At 35.0% G+C, this 17565-nt stretch overlaps 1 protein-coding gene across 1 annotated transcript in view; it reads right to left on the minus strand.

Annotated features, from left to right (window-relative positions):
- The window catches only part of LOC111582396 (ras-related protein Rab-40C), a 31000-nt gene that overhangs the window by 8380 nt on the left and 5055 nt on the right, over window positions 1–17565 (minus strand). The window contains exons 2-5 of the mRNA XM_035957601.2: window positions 9615–9675; window positions 5728–5788; window positions 5560–5637; window positions 888–1110 (exon numbers count right to left, since the gene is read on the minus strand). Of these exons, the coding sequence (XP_035813494.1) occupies window positions 888–1110; window positions 5560–5637; window positions 5728–5788; window positions 9615–9675 (423 nt within the window). The remainder of the gene's footprint in view (window positions 1–887; window positions 1111–5559; window positions 5638–5727; window positions 5789–9614; window positions 9676–17565) is intronic.

Raw genomic sequence — 17565 nt, forward strand, 5'->3', positions numbered from 1 at the left:
CAGAAAGGAATAAGCTTTCCGCTGAACTAAAGACTATACCAGATTTGAAAGACTTCTTTATAGAGACAAAAAAAAATGGATCTGGAGAAGTCAAGCCTGTCAGCACTGACGGTCCTTGCAATGACTTTTACCATGTGAATGCGAGATCTTTTTAAATGTGATGTACTGCTTTTTCTGCCTTTTCTGCTTTCTCTCTTGGCTGCTCCAGGGACTACAGATGGAAACTAGCGAGTACACTACAATCTGGTACAGAACAACTTTATCTTGCATTTAATGTGCTTCTGTACATGATCCCTGTCAAATAAACTAACTTAAGAAAACAATTAAGACATTTTGGACTATTTACTTGTCATTTTGGACCATTTTCTTGTCATTTTGGACAAATTTTGAGACATTTTGAAGAAGTTTCAAGGCATTTTCGACAAATTTTATCCCATTAAGGACAGATTGTTGTCATTTTGCACAATTTTTGGGGGAATTAAAAACGCAAAACTGGTCCTGAAATGTATCAGAGGAAAACTCAACAGCGACTGACAAACTAAATGTCCTGTTTACAGTTAAAAATGATCTGAGGCTACTTCCAGGAGAATATCTCAGAGCTCGTGCTGCTTATTTAACACATCTAATGAGCAGAAAGTCTCGGCACATCGAGCTACTCGCCACTAAATCTCCGAGGATATATGCAGCCATCACTTCTCACCGCTTTAATCTGTAATTATGCATGAGGGAGAGGGACCGACGACAGGAAGGAGTATTAATTAGAGAACGGGAGTCTGGAGGAATGACATCCATCTGTGGTCCATTAGTGCTCATTACCACGACGACTCTGCCTTGTTTTCTTCACGCTCTAACAGTCAAACCGGCGGTTCTGCTCAGGTTCCACCCACCTCTGTTGGGCTTCCAGAACTTCTCCATGCCGTGCCTCATCAGGACGATGCGCGACAGCTCCGTGAAGGACTCGATGACGTTGAAGTTGCACAGCGGGCTCACCTCAAAGAAGGTCATGCCGTTCTTCTCGGCGTACGCCCTCGCCTGCTCTGTGGGAACCTGCCGCTTGAAGGCCAGGTGGAGGCGGTTCCCGACGAGGATCCGAGGAACACCTGGGGCATGCTGGGAGGCAAGAAGTTGTTGATGTTTAGTCATTCTGGAAACATTTTAAGACGTTATGGACAGGACTGTTTCATTTTGGACCATTTTTTAAAAATTTTTGACACATTTTGAACAAGTTTCAAGACATTTTGAACACATTTTGAGACATGAAGACTGTTCAAGGTGTTTTGGAAAAATTTTGAGACATTAAGGAGATGTTTGAAGACACTGGAATTTGTTTTGACATTTCGGACAAATTTTTTGTACTTTTGGACAGAGTCTGAGACACGCTAAAGAAGTTTGCTTGACTTTTCAAGATGTGTTGGACAAATTCTGAGACAATGCGAAGACATTTCAAGACATTGTGGACAATTGTTTTTGTCATTTTGAACAAATTTTTAGTCATTTTTGACAAATTTTATGACTAATTTTTTGTTATTTTGGACACATTTTGAGACATGGGGACTTTTCAAGATGTTTTGGAAAAACCTTGAGACAACGCAAAGACCTTTCAAGACATTTTGGAGGTTTTTTTTGACATTTTGGACAATTTTTTTGTGATTTAGGACAAATTTTGAGACATTTTCAACAAGTTTCAGGACATTTTGGATGGATTTGCTGGTGTTTTTCTGAGACATGCTTTAGAAGTTTGTCTGACTTTTCAAGATGTTTTGGACAATATTTTTAAACTATTTTTCGTCATTTTTGACAAATTTTGAAAAAGCTTCAAGACATTTAGGACAAATTTTGTTATTCTGGACAAATTCTGAGACATTTTCAAGAAGTTTCAAGACATTTTGGATTTGTTTTTTTTAGGACAAATATTGAGCCATAGTGAACATATTTTTGTCATCAAACCTTTTGACTAGTTTTGGAGAAAGTGCAAGACACTGAATTCGATTTAAAAATGTTGACTAATTTTGGAGAAGTTTGAAGACATATTGGATAAATTTTGAGACACTATGGTCAGGTTTTGGTCATTTTGCAAAAATTTTAACTCCTCTGGGGCAAAATTCAACACATTATAGACACGTTTCATGACATTCTGTAGAAGTTTGTGTCAATTTACACAAATGTTGACTAATTTTGGAGATATTTTTCATTTTTTTTACTATTTTGTGACATCTTTAAAATAATATTTTGTTTATTTTCATTCATAACTGGCCCATAAGAAATGAAAGTTCAATAAAGACTTAGTATGTCATACTAAATGTATTCTATATGTTTATTTTTGTATTATTGTCATGCCAGCAGCATGTGGTTCAGAAAATATCACTAGTTGATTTTTGCATTATCATTTTTTTTGTTATCGTGAGGTCAAAGAAATAACAGAGAATATTTCAGGTTTTATCTGTAATAGTTCCCCAGTTATTATTGCTCAAACAGCCTCAAATTTTAATGAGTGAAAAAACCTGCTGGAAGCAATTTTTAAACATAATTATCTTGAAAATGATTTGATATGTCACCCTAATATTTCAGAAACATCTTTATAAATATTAATATTTTATGCTATTAAAAAGTAACGCAAATCAAAGGTGTTCGAGCAGAAATTATTTTAAAATTGTGATGATCTGGGATGAAATTAACTCACTGCTTCAAGTGTCAAATAAAACATTCTGGGAGGTAAAAACACGGTTTGTAGCTGCTTAAGTAAAACTGGAATCACTTCTTTGCAGACATCCAGCTGATTAAATGCATGAGACGTTAATACAAAGTGACCAGCGGAGGTTTGTTATTAATTCAACAAGCTGGCGGCGGCAGGTCTCTCTAAATCATCTCCATCTGTTCTGACAAACTGAATGAAACATGAAGGCAGCGAGAGGCCGACCTCCTCCAGACTGTCACCGCTCATCATCTTCTCCACAGATTCTTCCTGTTGCCTCTTCATGCTCAGAGCCTCGGCAGCAGAGACTGAAGGTTTGGTCACGATTTGTACTGTGTTTGATGTCAAAATGCATCTCAAAAGAGCAGTTTTACAGAGTTTTTAACACTCTGTACTCACATTATTAAATATCTGGACACTGTTTTGTGACAGAAACTTAACACTGAGATCACTGTTAAACTATCTGCTGCAGATTCACTCATGGATTTAACCATCCGAGCCTCAAAACTTGAACTGATATTTGAGTTATCATTGCAAAAATTGCCAAAATTGCAACATTTGTCACAGCAAGAAACCAGAAAACTACAAAGAATCAACAGATTTTCAATTTTCGGTCGGTCCTTGAACTACTCACATCCAAATCTGAGCTTAACATTGTGATGTTTGGTCAAAATCGCGATATTTTACATGTTTCATTTCAAAATTCACAAAAAATACACAGCTTGCGTACACTAGCTTCTGTAAAGAGCAAAAGCAGACAAGGATGAAAACAAATTAAAAATATATTTACGTTAAATATCCGATTAATATGCATGTACATTGATTCCAGCTCTTTGAAATCTATATAAAATAAAATAGTTGGGGACAAATTTTAAAGCAATTATATTATATGATATATTAATATAATAATCAAGAAAGTAAGAAGCTGGATGATAACAGCAAGTATTTATTTTAATAGCTAGAATGCCTGCAGTCAAAAATAAATTAAAAAATGAATTGTATATATTTTACATTACATTACATTTCTCATATTTACGTTTGCATTTGTGCTTGAAAATTTACTTAATAAATAACTGAAAATGCACACAGTTGGAGAGAAACTTCAAGGCAAATATATTATATAATTAAAATATTAATATAATAAAACAGAATTTTAAAAAAATCCTGCTGCAACAAGGATTTAGTTTAATAGCTGGAATGCCTGCAGTCAAAAATAAATTAAAAAATGAAATGCATATATTTTATAAAAACATTTTAAAATTAAATTTTAATTTTACATATTTACTTTTGCATTTGTGCTTGAAAATGTACTTAATAAATAACTGAAAATCTAAATAGTGGGGATAAATTTCCTGGCAATTATATTATATAATTGATATATTAATATAAGAAAATATAATTACAATTTTTGTAATTTTTTTTATGAATATATATTATTTAATTTTATTCAAATACTCCTCCTGCCTGCACACAGGAGCAGCAACAATGCCTGAATTCATAAAAATAATTTATTTATTTTACTAAAAAATTTTATTAGTTTAATTTCCTTTGTCAAACAGCAGGATTTAATACGAATGATAATAATCCTCGTCTGCAGCCGTGCACAGAGTAAAAGTGTTATTAGTGCAGAAATAGTAGCCGCTGATTATCTTCCACTCGGCTGCTGTTTATCTTTCATCATCTCTGCTGTTTATGTGGACGGTCGCGGCGCTTCAGTGGAGGTGGAGCAGGAAAAGGCCAAACTGGAACTCACATTCCTCAGGCCGAAAATACCACCAAACACACAACATACACACACATACAGAGACACACACAGACACACACAACACACAATGACAAGGCGGACATCCTCTGAGTTTCCAAGCTAGCAGGAAGGACATGAAGCAGCTCAGACTTAGGTTCAGTGATTCACTGCCTCAGTTCAACATTTTATATTTAAAGTCTCTGAGCAGCTGGAATTTGCAGAAATAAAATATGATGCAGCACAAAATAATTAAGACAAAAAATAACAGAGAAATAAAGGAAAGCATGCACAATTAGATGGAAATTAAATTTACAAACAAAAATATCGAAATAAACATATAAATAGATACAAAATGCTTTGGACAATACATTTTTTAAAAAAACTTGCTTTTTTGAAACTAAAAAACAACTGGAAGCTTAATTTTTGCTTGAAATTTCATCAGCAACTATTTAGATTTTTAGTTAAATATTAAATGATTTTTCAAGCAAAACTGCAAAACTAAGCATAAGTAAATTAAAATTGCAGGTTTCTTAACTTTTTGTAAAAAAAAAGAAACATTTCATTTTTATTTTGAATTTAAAAAACCTGAATTTGCAATGTTTATATTTGCATTTTTTTCTATAAGAAATCTATAACTATTTAGATTTTCAACTATTATAAGTCTATAATGTGTATGTATATTAGCAACTATTTAGATTTTCAGTTATTTGTTTCCTACATTTTCAAGCAAAAATTTTCAGCTATTTATTAAGCAAATTTTCAATTCAAGTTGCCAAATCTAACATTTCATATTAATTTTAGTAAAATAAATAAATCCAACTTTCTTTTCTATTTCATGAAAATTTAAATCACAATTTTATAGATTTCTTTTGCTTTCTTGCTTGAAGGTTTGTCACCAACTATTGAGATTTTCAGTTAATTATTAATAAACACAATTTTCAATTAAAAATGACACGAACAAAAAATGCAGAGCAACTGAAGATGTAGAATTCTTTTAAATCAAAATGAAAACTTAAAAATCTGTTTTGAACACAGCAGGAGTTACTGGACTCAATGGCTGGACTAAATATTTCTGAATTTTTAATATTTGATATTTGATGTTCAGCAAAGATTAGTTTGTTACCTCATCGATCTCTCGGATCCACCTGTCGATGCCGTCGAAGGACCACCGATTAGTGATGTCGTAAACCAGCAGGATCCCCTGAAACCAGCAGAAACGAGCGCTTTATATATTTATAATAACTCAGGTAGGTTTACTTCACGTAGAATAAAGTTTGTGTTCGTTCCTCACCTGAGCTCCGCGGGAATACGAGCGAAATATGGTGCAGAACCTCCCTTGTCCTGAAGTGTCCCTGAGGAGCAAAGATTGACACTCAGACCAGACAAACCATCGACCGGCTTTTAGATTTTTATCCAAACACTCCTTATTTAGTTTCAGCAGCAGTGATCAAATTTACATGTAATGAGCAACATGAGGCCAAAGCTGAAACAGAAACATGCAATAATCTCATCTGTTTGTGCAGTTTGGGCCAATTTTCTCACTTTGGTAAACTCCAGACATATTGAAGGAGTTTCAAGACGTTTTGGACCAATTTTTAGTGATTTTGGACAACTGTTGAGACAGTTTGAAGACGTTTTAAGACGTTTTGGATCAATTTTTTGTGATTTTTCGACAAATGTCAAGACATTTTGAAGATGTTTTAAGATGTATTTGACCAATTTATAGTGATCTTGTACAACTGTTGAGACATTTTGTAGATGTTTTAAGACGTTTTGGACCAATTTTTTGTGATTTTGTGATTTTTGTGATTTTGGATTTTTTTTTCTTTTTAAGTTGTTTTTTGTTCTTTTAAAAACATTTTCAGACACTGGAAAGGTTTAAAGACATTCTGAACCAATTTGCAGTCATTTTGGACTAATTTTGAGTTCTGTTTGTGCTTTATAAACTGCAAAATAACATTTAAGTGCTGCATGTTTATCACCAACATCTGATGACCTTCTTTTCCCTCACAAGATGACGTATAAAATCCAGCTTTATTGATTAGACTCAAGCCTCGACACGACAAACAGCCCTCATGTTGTGAGAATTAACCTCGGGGAGTGTTTGCATAAACAGACATTTAAAACAGGTGTTAACACAGAAAAATATGAAACTCGACTTTCCAGTTTCACACCCTGAGTAATGTCACAGATTTATTTATCTTTAAAAAAAAAATCTGGTGAGCAGCTGCCACCATTTTCCAGCATGAAACTTAAAAGTAGCAGCAGCAGATCAGTGAACTGAGAGTTTATCCAGAGAAGAGGATCACCTGCTGTGCCGTGATTAAGAATAATTAAAAAAACATCTTTGTTTCTTGATGCAGGTTCAGTTTTGGCTTTGCTGGATTAAACACTCAGGTCAACATCTGCTTTTAGTAAAGGATTTCTGTCAAATTTTCAAGACATTTTGGACCAATTTGTAGACAGTTTGATGTTCTTGTCAATTTAGACAAATGTTGACCCATTTTGTAGAACTTTTACGACATTTTGGATGAATTCTGAGTTATTTAAACATGGTTTTGTCCTTTTAAACACATTTTCAGACATTTTGAAAAGGTTTTAAGGTTTTGTACTAATTTGTAGTCATTTCAAACAAATTTGGAGACATTTTGAAGACATTTTAAGATGATATGGGCCACTCTTTAGTCATTTTGGCCAGTCTGAGATACTGTAAAGTTTCAAGTCATTCTGGGAAAATTTTGAGACATTTTGAAGAAGTCTCAAGAAATTTTGGACCAATTTTAAGCAATTTTTGACAAACTTGGAGACATCTGAAGACGTTTTGGACCAATTTTTAGTCATTTTGGGCAAAATTTGAGATACTCTGAAGAAGTCTCGAGTAATTTTTATAAAATTTTGAGACATTTTAAGAAGTTTTGGACCAATTTTAAGTCATTTTGGACAAATTTTGAGACATTTTGATGTTCTTGTCAATTTAGATAGAAAGAGAAACTCTGGGCATCTCTAGCACAGAAAACAAACATCTTATTTCCATCTAACCTGCCAATTGTTGGCTCTTGGCTAGTAGGTATTAAACAATCCAAAAGAGAAACAAACAAACCACACCTGCAGGATCTAACTGGTGACTAAACCCACAATGTGATTAAAGACAGTTTAATGATAATAATAAAGGCAGCACACACGACGATATTTGTTGGGGAATATCCATATTTCAGTATTTGTAGCTACAGGACTGAGTGAAAATAAACCTATCATGAGATTTGGTGACACTAATAAGTCCAGAAAATGATTTATGTTTCTGCAGAACAGAGTCATGAGGCAGAAATGGAAAAGATGATACGAAGACAGTAAAATAACACCGAGGAGAGACCGAGGCAGCAGAAATAAAGAGGATCCTGCATCATACGGGGAAGTCGAGGCGTCGGTTTTCCCCTGAGGAGCTGAATTCTTTGGCCTACTTCCACCAAACAGGCCTCGCATTGCAACGACACAACTGACAACCAACACATCTGCTGCTGCAGCTACATGCAACATTATTTATCAGGCAGGAAACAATACGCAGAAGAAAAAAGGCTCAGTGTATGCACCTTACAGCTGCAAACACACTGTAAAAAATGAACCTTTGTTTATTTCTTTCAGTGTAATTTTTTATTGCCAATAAAACAATTTATTATTTTACAGATTTCACGTTTTGATAAATTACAGATAGTATCTATTAAACTCACAGAAAAAAATACCATTTAAATGTGAATTGTAAAAAAAAAATAAAAATAATAATAAATCCAAGACTGTACATGATGTAAACAGAAAAAAGAAATCTGTATTTTTACAAATTTGTTCTTTTACAACCAAAAACTTGCAACATTTTTATAGTATTTAAAGCAGTTAAAAAACATAATTATTCTACAGATGTCTGTTGTAATTTGAAGGGAAAATTATGTATATTTAGGATCAAAAATTGATTTTTAAAAGTGTCATTTTAAGGATTTTCCCTATTTTGTTAAATTAAAGATAATATCTTGCATAATCAAAGAATTTTTTTTAAGTTGTACGTTGGTTGTAAAAAAAAATCTGGCCACAACTGTAAATAATGTCCACATCAAAAATCTGTATTATATAGTAACTCCTTTTTTTTTTTTAAACAACATTTAACCATAAAATTCCATTATATTTGCAAAAATATTATTTCACAGATATGTCCTATTATTTGAAATAAAGACTATGTATATTAGAGACTGAAAAAAATCTACATATTTTTTGTAATTGTTAAAGATTTTCCCTGTTTTTGTTAAACGACACATCGTAACGAGCAAAAATCACAGGAGAAAGGTATTAATTTCCACGTTAACTTTACAAAAACAGGCCAAAGCTGTAAATATGTCCACATCAAAATCAGTATTTTTTATAAATTTGCATTGTGTATTTAAATCAGTGAAATGACATAATAATTTTACAGATATTTGTTGGTATTTGAAAGAAAACTTTTGCATATTAATAAGCGAAAGCTGTTTAAACAACATTAAAACTCTTAATATAAAGATTATTTTTCTGTTTCATTAGAGTAAAATGACAGAAAATATATTATTTATAATTTGACTAACAAAAAAATAGTTCAGCACCTGTGTTACAGGATGCATTATATTTCTAATAAATTATTATTTTAGAGATCATGACATTCCACCATTTTGTATTTTAAAAATTTCTGGAAGATTTTTTTTCTTCTAGTGTACTTCCTGCACAGCAATGCAAACATGCTTTGTTTCTGCACAGTGTAACTGATTATTTTCTTGCATTTCTTTTACCTTCTGTAAAATGTGACGTATTATGTGAAGTTTGTCGTGCCAAAACACTGTTAGTTAAGACTGAAAGCTACATATTTGTTCAAATTAAAGGTGAGACATGAAAGATGGTTAAAAGTAGCCCAATCTGAGTAACAGAAGCATTAGTTAACGCAGGATTTTACACCTTAATCGTCTTATTTTTTGCTGTACAGTGACTAGAAATACTGGGTTTATATATGACTCTCCAGGTTCAGCTTTTTTGTATTTTTTTGCCACTGATGGTGAAGTAAGAAGGAGGCAGCTGATGCAACGTCTGTGTTCTGCCTGAACTGACCAAGTTTGAGAAATCCACCAGTTTTATGCCCGTTTCACAACAGCAGCGTTGACGTTCACTTACCAGAGCTCGAGCTTCACTCTCCTGCCGTCCAGAAGAATCGTGGTGGTTTTATAGTCGATACCTGCACAGAGAGGAAGCAGGCATTAGGCTAATAGATGCATCAACATCACAGAGCCTCAACCACTTAAACCGAAGCAACGTTAACACACTGCAGAGGAGAGTTTTCTTCCGTCTCTGAAGGCTGACGTCACACTGATCCCTTTTTTCACTTGATTTTTATCAGCAATTAGAGACTCTCCCTTCCCACACTGAGCTGCAGTGACTACATCTTTACATTAATCAAACATAACCGTGTGTTTGCAAACTGTGCATGTGAAATTCAGAATCCTTCAAATTTCATCAGCTGAACACCTGCGTCACATTTTCTACTTTGCTGACAAGACTTTAGGCTAAGATGCATGAGTTAAATTCAACAAAAATGTTATTAAGATGAATTTAATGCCTTTATCCCATTGTTTTCCTATGTTTTTGATGGATTTTATTCTAATTTTAATAATAAATAGGCTATTATGCACCTTCTCCTGAACTTACCCAATCAAGAACAAGTCCAAGGGGGACTTTCCTGATGCTAACTGTTGTAATTTTTATCCTCTCGTGCCCTGGGAATCATTATAATCTTATATCTACTGAACTGCACCTCGAGTTCAGAGCAACGAAACACGGGTGCACCCCCATCTGCAGTTCTTTATCAGGTGTCATATAAATGCTGCATTTTAAAACTGCTTAAACCCGACACTTTTGGAATGAAGGATTTCTCATTTCCTCCTCGCATCTCTTTTCAGTCACATTCTCAATGGAAAAGAGCACAAATGAAGAAATCGTACAGACATGTGAGGTTAAATTATAAATACCGGCATTGTCCAAATTCTCCACCTGAACTCTGCAAAAGTTTCCCTGGTCAGTGACTGTGCGGATCGTGAATGTCGATAGTGTTTACACTGGTTGCAAAGTACAGCAACTAGCAAGTATTTTCATCGTTGATTACCGATTATTAACGTCTCAATCAATGTTTGCTCACTAAAATGTCAGAAAAAGGTACAAATTCATTACAAATTTCATTTAAAAAGCTGCGAATAGAGCATTTTCTTGAAAAATTACTCAAACTACTAAACCAAAATCATTTTAATAGCTTAAAAGTACACCATTAATTGTCTCAGCTCGACTAAAGAGCAGATATTATGTTGCTAAATTTCCAAATTTTCCACTTTTGCTTGAAAAATCACTAAAAACATTAACAGTTAATTAGCTGCAAATGACCATTATTTTCATTGTCGATTAATGAAACCAGAAAATATTCACATTTAAGATAACACAAAGTCTGCTTTTCAGTCAAGCTGGAGTTGAGCTATCAGCTATTAAATTACTTTTGATAATCACTTAATAGGTTCGAATAATATTTAAAGGAAAATTCTCTGATTGCAGCTTCTTAAACGTGAATATTTTCTGGTTTCTTTCCTCCTCAATGACAGCAAACTGAATATCTTTGGACAAAACAAGACATTTGAGGATGTCAGTATTAACATTTTGCCATTTTGTAACATTTTATAGATTCAATTAATGCGGAAAATACTAAATAATTAACAATGAAAACAACTCCTTTTGGTGTCATGTATCGAATTAAATGTACACATGGAATCATTTCTCTCTCTGGTTCATGATATATTTAGCTTAGTGAGGAGTTTATCAATGAGTTGCAATTGCTTAATTAATCAGCAGCTTTTTAATCGATAATATTTGAGTCATTTTTCAAGCAACAGTGGAAAATTTTGAAATTTAGCAACATAATGTCTGCTTTTCAGTCAAACCGAGTCATTTTTTTAAAGGAAAATTCTCTGATTTCAGTTTTGTAAATGTGACTTTTCTGGTTTCTGTCCTTCTCTGTGACAGTAAACTGAAGATCTTTGGACAAAACGAGACCTTTGCCATCTTGGGCTTCGAAGAACTGACATTTTAAAGACCAAGCAACTAATAGATTAATCCAGAAAATAAACAAGTTGCTGCCCCAGTCAGCAGGCGTCATCGTCTGGGAACCGTGATGGTGGGAACCAGATTTCCTGCCAATCCACAAACAGCTGCTGAGACTTGTTGGCCCAAAGTCACGCAGTCAAGCATGCTAAAACTAATCTAGCTTCCAAATAAAATCATCTAGTGTTTTGGTTTAGTGAATTAAAAACATGATCCAAGAATCGCTGCGTGAACTTTCACAAGTGAATCCTGATGAGAGCAACTGGGATAATGTTTACAGTTTAACCGTCCGTTGGCAGCGCCGCAGGCCGCTAACAGATCAGCTCTGACAAACCAGTCGAACTGCTACACCTGCCACCCAGCTGCTCCACGCCTGGACACGTTCCTGTGGGTTCTACTTGTTCCACCTGAGGCCAAACAGGTGAACCGCTGAACAGTCATGTTTATCTTTGTCTTGACACCAGATCCTTCTCTAAATCTTTGGTGTTCAGTAGCTTGGATAAGGCTGGTGATATTCTACACTGTTTATAAATCAAAAAAACAACACTAACAATGAAATTGCCCTACAAAAATATAGTACGTGAATTCCGAGCCTGTTATATTGTAATGTAAAAATACATTACAACACAGTCCCCAAAATATACAATATTTCCTCCTATTTATGTAAAATTTGCAGTTAAAGGAGTGTTTTTTTTAACAATAACATAAAATATGTCAGAGCTGGTTTTAAAAGGAACCACAGGCAGAGTGAAAAATTCAGAAAGTATGGTATCAGCTGGGTCTGGCCATCCTGATTTTAAAATTACTCCACTTATCAGACCCAGAAACTGTAAAAACAAAACTTATCATTGCATTTTAAAGTTTCCAACGTACTTTAAACTAATCAAATGTGGTTTGGTCAGGAAAAATAACCAAATCTGAGCTTATAATTGTGATATTTTGCCAAAATCACTTTTATCTAATAGATTCTTTATCAAAGAAATGTCCAGAATTAAACGTTTGTACCTGATTTTGTAAAAAAAAAATTTAAATTTTGCAGTCCTCGGCGCAACTCTGAAGCCATGACTGACTCGGCTGTGACCAACAGTCAAGTGGCAAAAATTCAGTAAATTTTCAGGTGAACTGCAGGCAGTGTTTCCACACTGAGACTGAGAGGAAAATCAAACCCACTGGTTCAGTCAAATAAATGCAGCATGGCTCAGAAACAGTGAACAGAAGAGCAAGTTGTTGGAAAATACATTCAGCATGGTGAAACATTTTTCTACAGCTGATGAGCAGAGTAGAGAGAAACGGTTTGTAGAGGCTGGAAACACGGAGACAGTCATCCTGGTAATGACTCAAAATTTGTACGAAATTACAAAAACTTCTCAGAAATTGCATTTAAAAAATTATAAAATGGTATGAACTTGCCCAGAATGGTTGAAACAAATATTTGGAATTACTCAAAACTTGTCAAAAATGACCATGAGAGAAAAATCAAACCATAAGTGTAGCATGGCTCAAAAACAGTGAACAGGGGAGCAAGTTGTTGGAAGATACATTCAGCACAACAATATGACAAAAGCGAGACACAAATGGACCACAATAAGACACAAAATTAGAAAAACAAGCCAAAAAATGACAAACAAGACACAAAACAACACAAACAAGACACAAAAAAACCTAACAAAAATGACAAGTTGTTGGAAGACACATTCAGCATGGTGAAACATCTTTCTACAGCTGATGGGCAGAGTACAGACAAAAAGTTTGTCGAGGCTGTAAACACATAAATAGTTAAATATCTATTGTACATGGAGAAAACATGACAATAACTTGACACAATATGCCAAAATCGAGACACAAAATGACAAAAATAAGACAAAAAATGACTTAACAAGACACTAACACAAACGAGACACAGAACAACAAAAATGACAGGAGTTGTTGGAAGATACATTCAGCAGAGTGAAACATCTTTGTACAGCTGATGAGCAGAGTAGATGGAAAAAGTCTGGAGAGACTGGAAACACGGAAATAAATATCTATACTATGCAGAGACTGCATTTTTCTCTCCAGTGTCTCTAACAACTGTGTGGAAAAACACGTTGATTCCAGTGTTTTTCAGTTTTTGTAATATAAACAATTGCCCACATTCAACTTATTTTTCTTTATGCCATTCTAACTGAGTTCTCTCCCCTTCTTCATTCTGTTTCCAGAGAGGTATAGGAGTTTATGTTGCAATAAAAAAAACGTACCCACAGTGAAGAAAAATGAAAGTGCTTGGGGTTCAGAGGGTTAACCTGGCAATTAGTTTAAACAGCAAAGACACAGACGAACCAGATGTTTTTCAAGCAATAATCTTAATGTAAAACAGAGAAAAGCAAACCACATTTGCAGCAGAAACAAAAATGATTCTCGCAGATGCATATATTTAAACATCTAGCACTAATTACTATAAAAACAGTAATATTTCACCCAAACAGCAACCCTCCCACTTCCTAGACTCTCCAGCGTCACTGCATCTGCCTGTAACAGCTGAAGGCTAACAGCATTAGCAATATCTTCCAATTTTCCAGGCAACATAAAGCTGCTGCCAAGCTAAAGTGCTGAGCTCAGGCCGGTCTAATTGAATTGGAGAGAGCGAGCCGAGTGCTTCCTCTCCTCCGGTTGCCAGGACTCACTTAGATATCCCAGATAATCAATAGCTGCTCTGATGTCTCCGCTGAAAACTGCTGCATCTATTCTGGGAGCCGTGTGAAGCTTCGCCTTTTGTTGAGACGGCGTCGATTTGACTCTGTGGGAATGTCAGACACGTTCCACAAAACGAGACAGTAGGCGCAGATTTAGCTGATATGGATAAATCACCTCTCACAGTAACCATCTGACTATATCAGGAGATAATTATGAAGGTATTATTGTAGCAAATGTTTATTATGCTCAATAAACAAAGCCCAAATTAACAGAAATGTATTAAATATGTATTTTATTGTCAATTCTTGTCATTTTTTTGCTGGTGATTTTCATCTGGTGCTGGCTAAACATTCCTCTGCAGAAAACAACACGTTTTTGTGTAAAATACAACAATTACTTCTGAAAAACATGGCAAATGTTAAATAAATTCCACTTAGATGGATCACTGCATCTCAAATTACCACATTTTTAGAACAATTCTTGCGCAACCATCTGCGATTTGTCTAAATATAACATAAAATACAGATATTTATAAAGATATGAGTGAAATTTTAGCTTAATATATATTTTTTATTTTTATATATATATATATATATATATTTTTATTTATATATATATATATATATATATATATATATATATATATATATATATATATATATATATATATATATATATAGCAGATATATATAATCATATTTAGACAAATCATAGATTTGGTCATTTGAGATGCAATGATCCATCTAGATTGAACTTATTTACCAAATGTTTTTAAGAAGTACTAGTTGTATTTTACACATATAGTCAAAAACACGTTGTCTTCTGGTGCATTTAGCCAGCACCAGAGGAAAATCACCAGCAGCAAAATGACAAGAAATGAGAATAAAACACATCGTAAATTTGACCAGTTGTGTTAATTTGGGCTTTGTTTAAAAAAATTTCTGGTTCACAAATGGTCAGAAATCACAAAAAAATGCGACGAGTTCTGTCAAATAGATAAAGAAGATAAAAACAGACTCGTTGCTTTTACCATAGGTGGACTAATTCTACTGTGTGGTCAAGAAAAACTAATAATTTTAGAATTTGGGCTGTTATTTGGTCAAAATAAACACTATGAATTCAATTTTTACGTGACGTTACACAGACAAAACAGTCAAAAACTGCAAATCCCAGGTTTATATTTAGTGTTGATATTATATCCTGTGGTTTTGTGTTTTAACATTTGCATTTTCTACACACCAAAAGGATTATCACTGCTAATTCCGTCGTATGAAGAGCTTACAATGAAGGATTTATGATTTCTGATCACAATAAAGAAAATGATTAACAAGAAGGACATAATAATACAACATGATCTCCTTTGTCTCGTTGACAAAAATGAGTGATTAGGCAGAAAATTAGTGACTGCTTGTGTGATTTTAGGTCCATAAAGGGATTGGAGAACGGGATTGGAGTGTTGGGGTTACTAGTAATTTCAACATTATTTCTCTGCGGCAGCCATCAGATAGCAGCAGCCTCCAAGAAGAGAAGCCAATTAAAATGCTAAAGCTGCCTGAAAAGACACTTTTCGGTGCATCTGCCAGACAAATGAGGCTCTTAAATCTTTTTTTTTTCCTTCAGCACACACCAACAATTGAATATTCCCCCGGGGCGAAGCAGCCCAGTGGCCCTTTGTTCAGTCGTGGCAGCCGACCGCTTGGTTCCACGGCAGCACTTCCACAGACAACGGTTATCGCTGGATGCAGGCCAGCTCTGTGATAACCCCCCATGCTGCAGGAGAACCAGGTTTGTTGTGTGGACAAAGAGTCGGGAGGTAAATAAAAAGCTGAACCTGGTCTAATCCTCCTCAAAGATGCACAGACTGACACTCCGAATGTTCAGCATCAGCACAGAGCTTAGCTGGAAACGCAGCCTCTCTGCTGTCAAACCAACTTTTCTGCACTTCTTTTCCCTTCTTGGCTTTACTTTCTTTCTTCACATTTTCATGTCGTAATGCATTTCCTGTTGGTTAAAGCACTTGTCCGCACTCAATCAGAATGTTTTTATTATTCTTCATAATACAGCTTCTACACAGTGCAAACATTGAAACTCATATGGATGCTACAGCCTGAAGTGACTCAGCAGAGTGTTCTATGGCTAGAAAAATTTACTTATGAGTGCTTAAAATCAATTCATAGCTAACGTGCTACAGATAAATCAGTATTTTACATTAGTAAAATGTAATAAAGGCACAGATAGAGATGGTCAAAGACCACCAAATAGCATTTTGCATCTTCTGCAATAAATCAAACGATACCAGAAAGAAAAATTCCATATAAAAATGGTAGTTACCATGGTAACTGATGCTGCACTGCTAACCTGCTCTGGACGACTTTCTATTCAGAGTTTGGGATTCAAATCGGCCGTAGGAAGCATCTCCCTTTACTTATTTTCATGATGAAACCTGCTGAGCTGGACGTAAGTAATCCCGCTGAATGAAGCCACGCAGCTACAGCACCACAAACTGTACACGTTGCCATGGAAACCTACATGTAGTTATGCTGAAAAATACATAAATCTGTTTTATACGTTTGGTCCTGATCTGCTGTCAAGTCTGTTTCACACTGCAGCTGATAGACGATCAGAAAACCCATCAGTCTGTTGGTATCTATCACTAAATATTTAACAAATAACATTAAAATCACTTTAATTTGAGCAAAAACTGAAGCGATTTCCTGTCTTTTACTACCAAATGACCAATGAAGTTAAAAATTCGACTAAAACAACACTTTGTCATTCGTTTTCTCTTAGTGAGGAATTCAGTTCACAATTATTCTGTACCATCAACACTGCATTCAACCAAAAAAGCCCCAAAAACTTGACAAAGTCGCCTCATTTTCCTGCAAAGCGTGAGCCATTTGTGTCTGCTGCTGGTCACCGAATTCATAATCAATGAATCAGCGAGGAGGAAATGTGACAGATCGGTCTTTCCTAAAATCTGTCAGCGCGCCAATCGCAGCCCGAGGACGGCGTTATCCAATCAAAAATCTGCTCCCGATTCCCTCCTCCTGAAATATTTAACGTCTTTCCACGCTAACCTCTCTTCGCCAGAGGGATGGAAATCAATAGCGGAGCATCTGTCTGCACAAACATCCACTCTGCCTTCCATATTTAATGAAGCCGTTTGAAGGCTTTTGATCTCCCTCGCATCAATCGGAGCTGCTTCCTCTTCTGGAGACTGTTTAGTAGCTGGCCCGGCTCTCGTTTTGGCAAAGCGGGGCTGCGATAAATATTTGATTAATCAGTTGATTAACTGGCAGCGATTCGGAGTCAA

Source organism: Amphiprion ocellaris, chromosome 19 (genome assembly GCF_022539595.1).
Source record: "Amphiprion ocellaris isolate individual 3 ecotype Okinawa chromosome 19, ASM2253959v1, whole genome shotgun sequence".
In the NCBI taxonomy this organism is placed as follows: Eukaryota; Metazoa; Chordata; class Actinopteri; family Pomacentridae; genus Amphiprion; species Amphiprion ocellaris.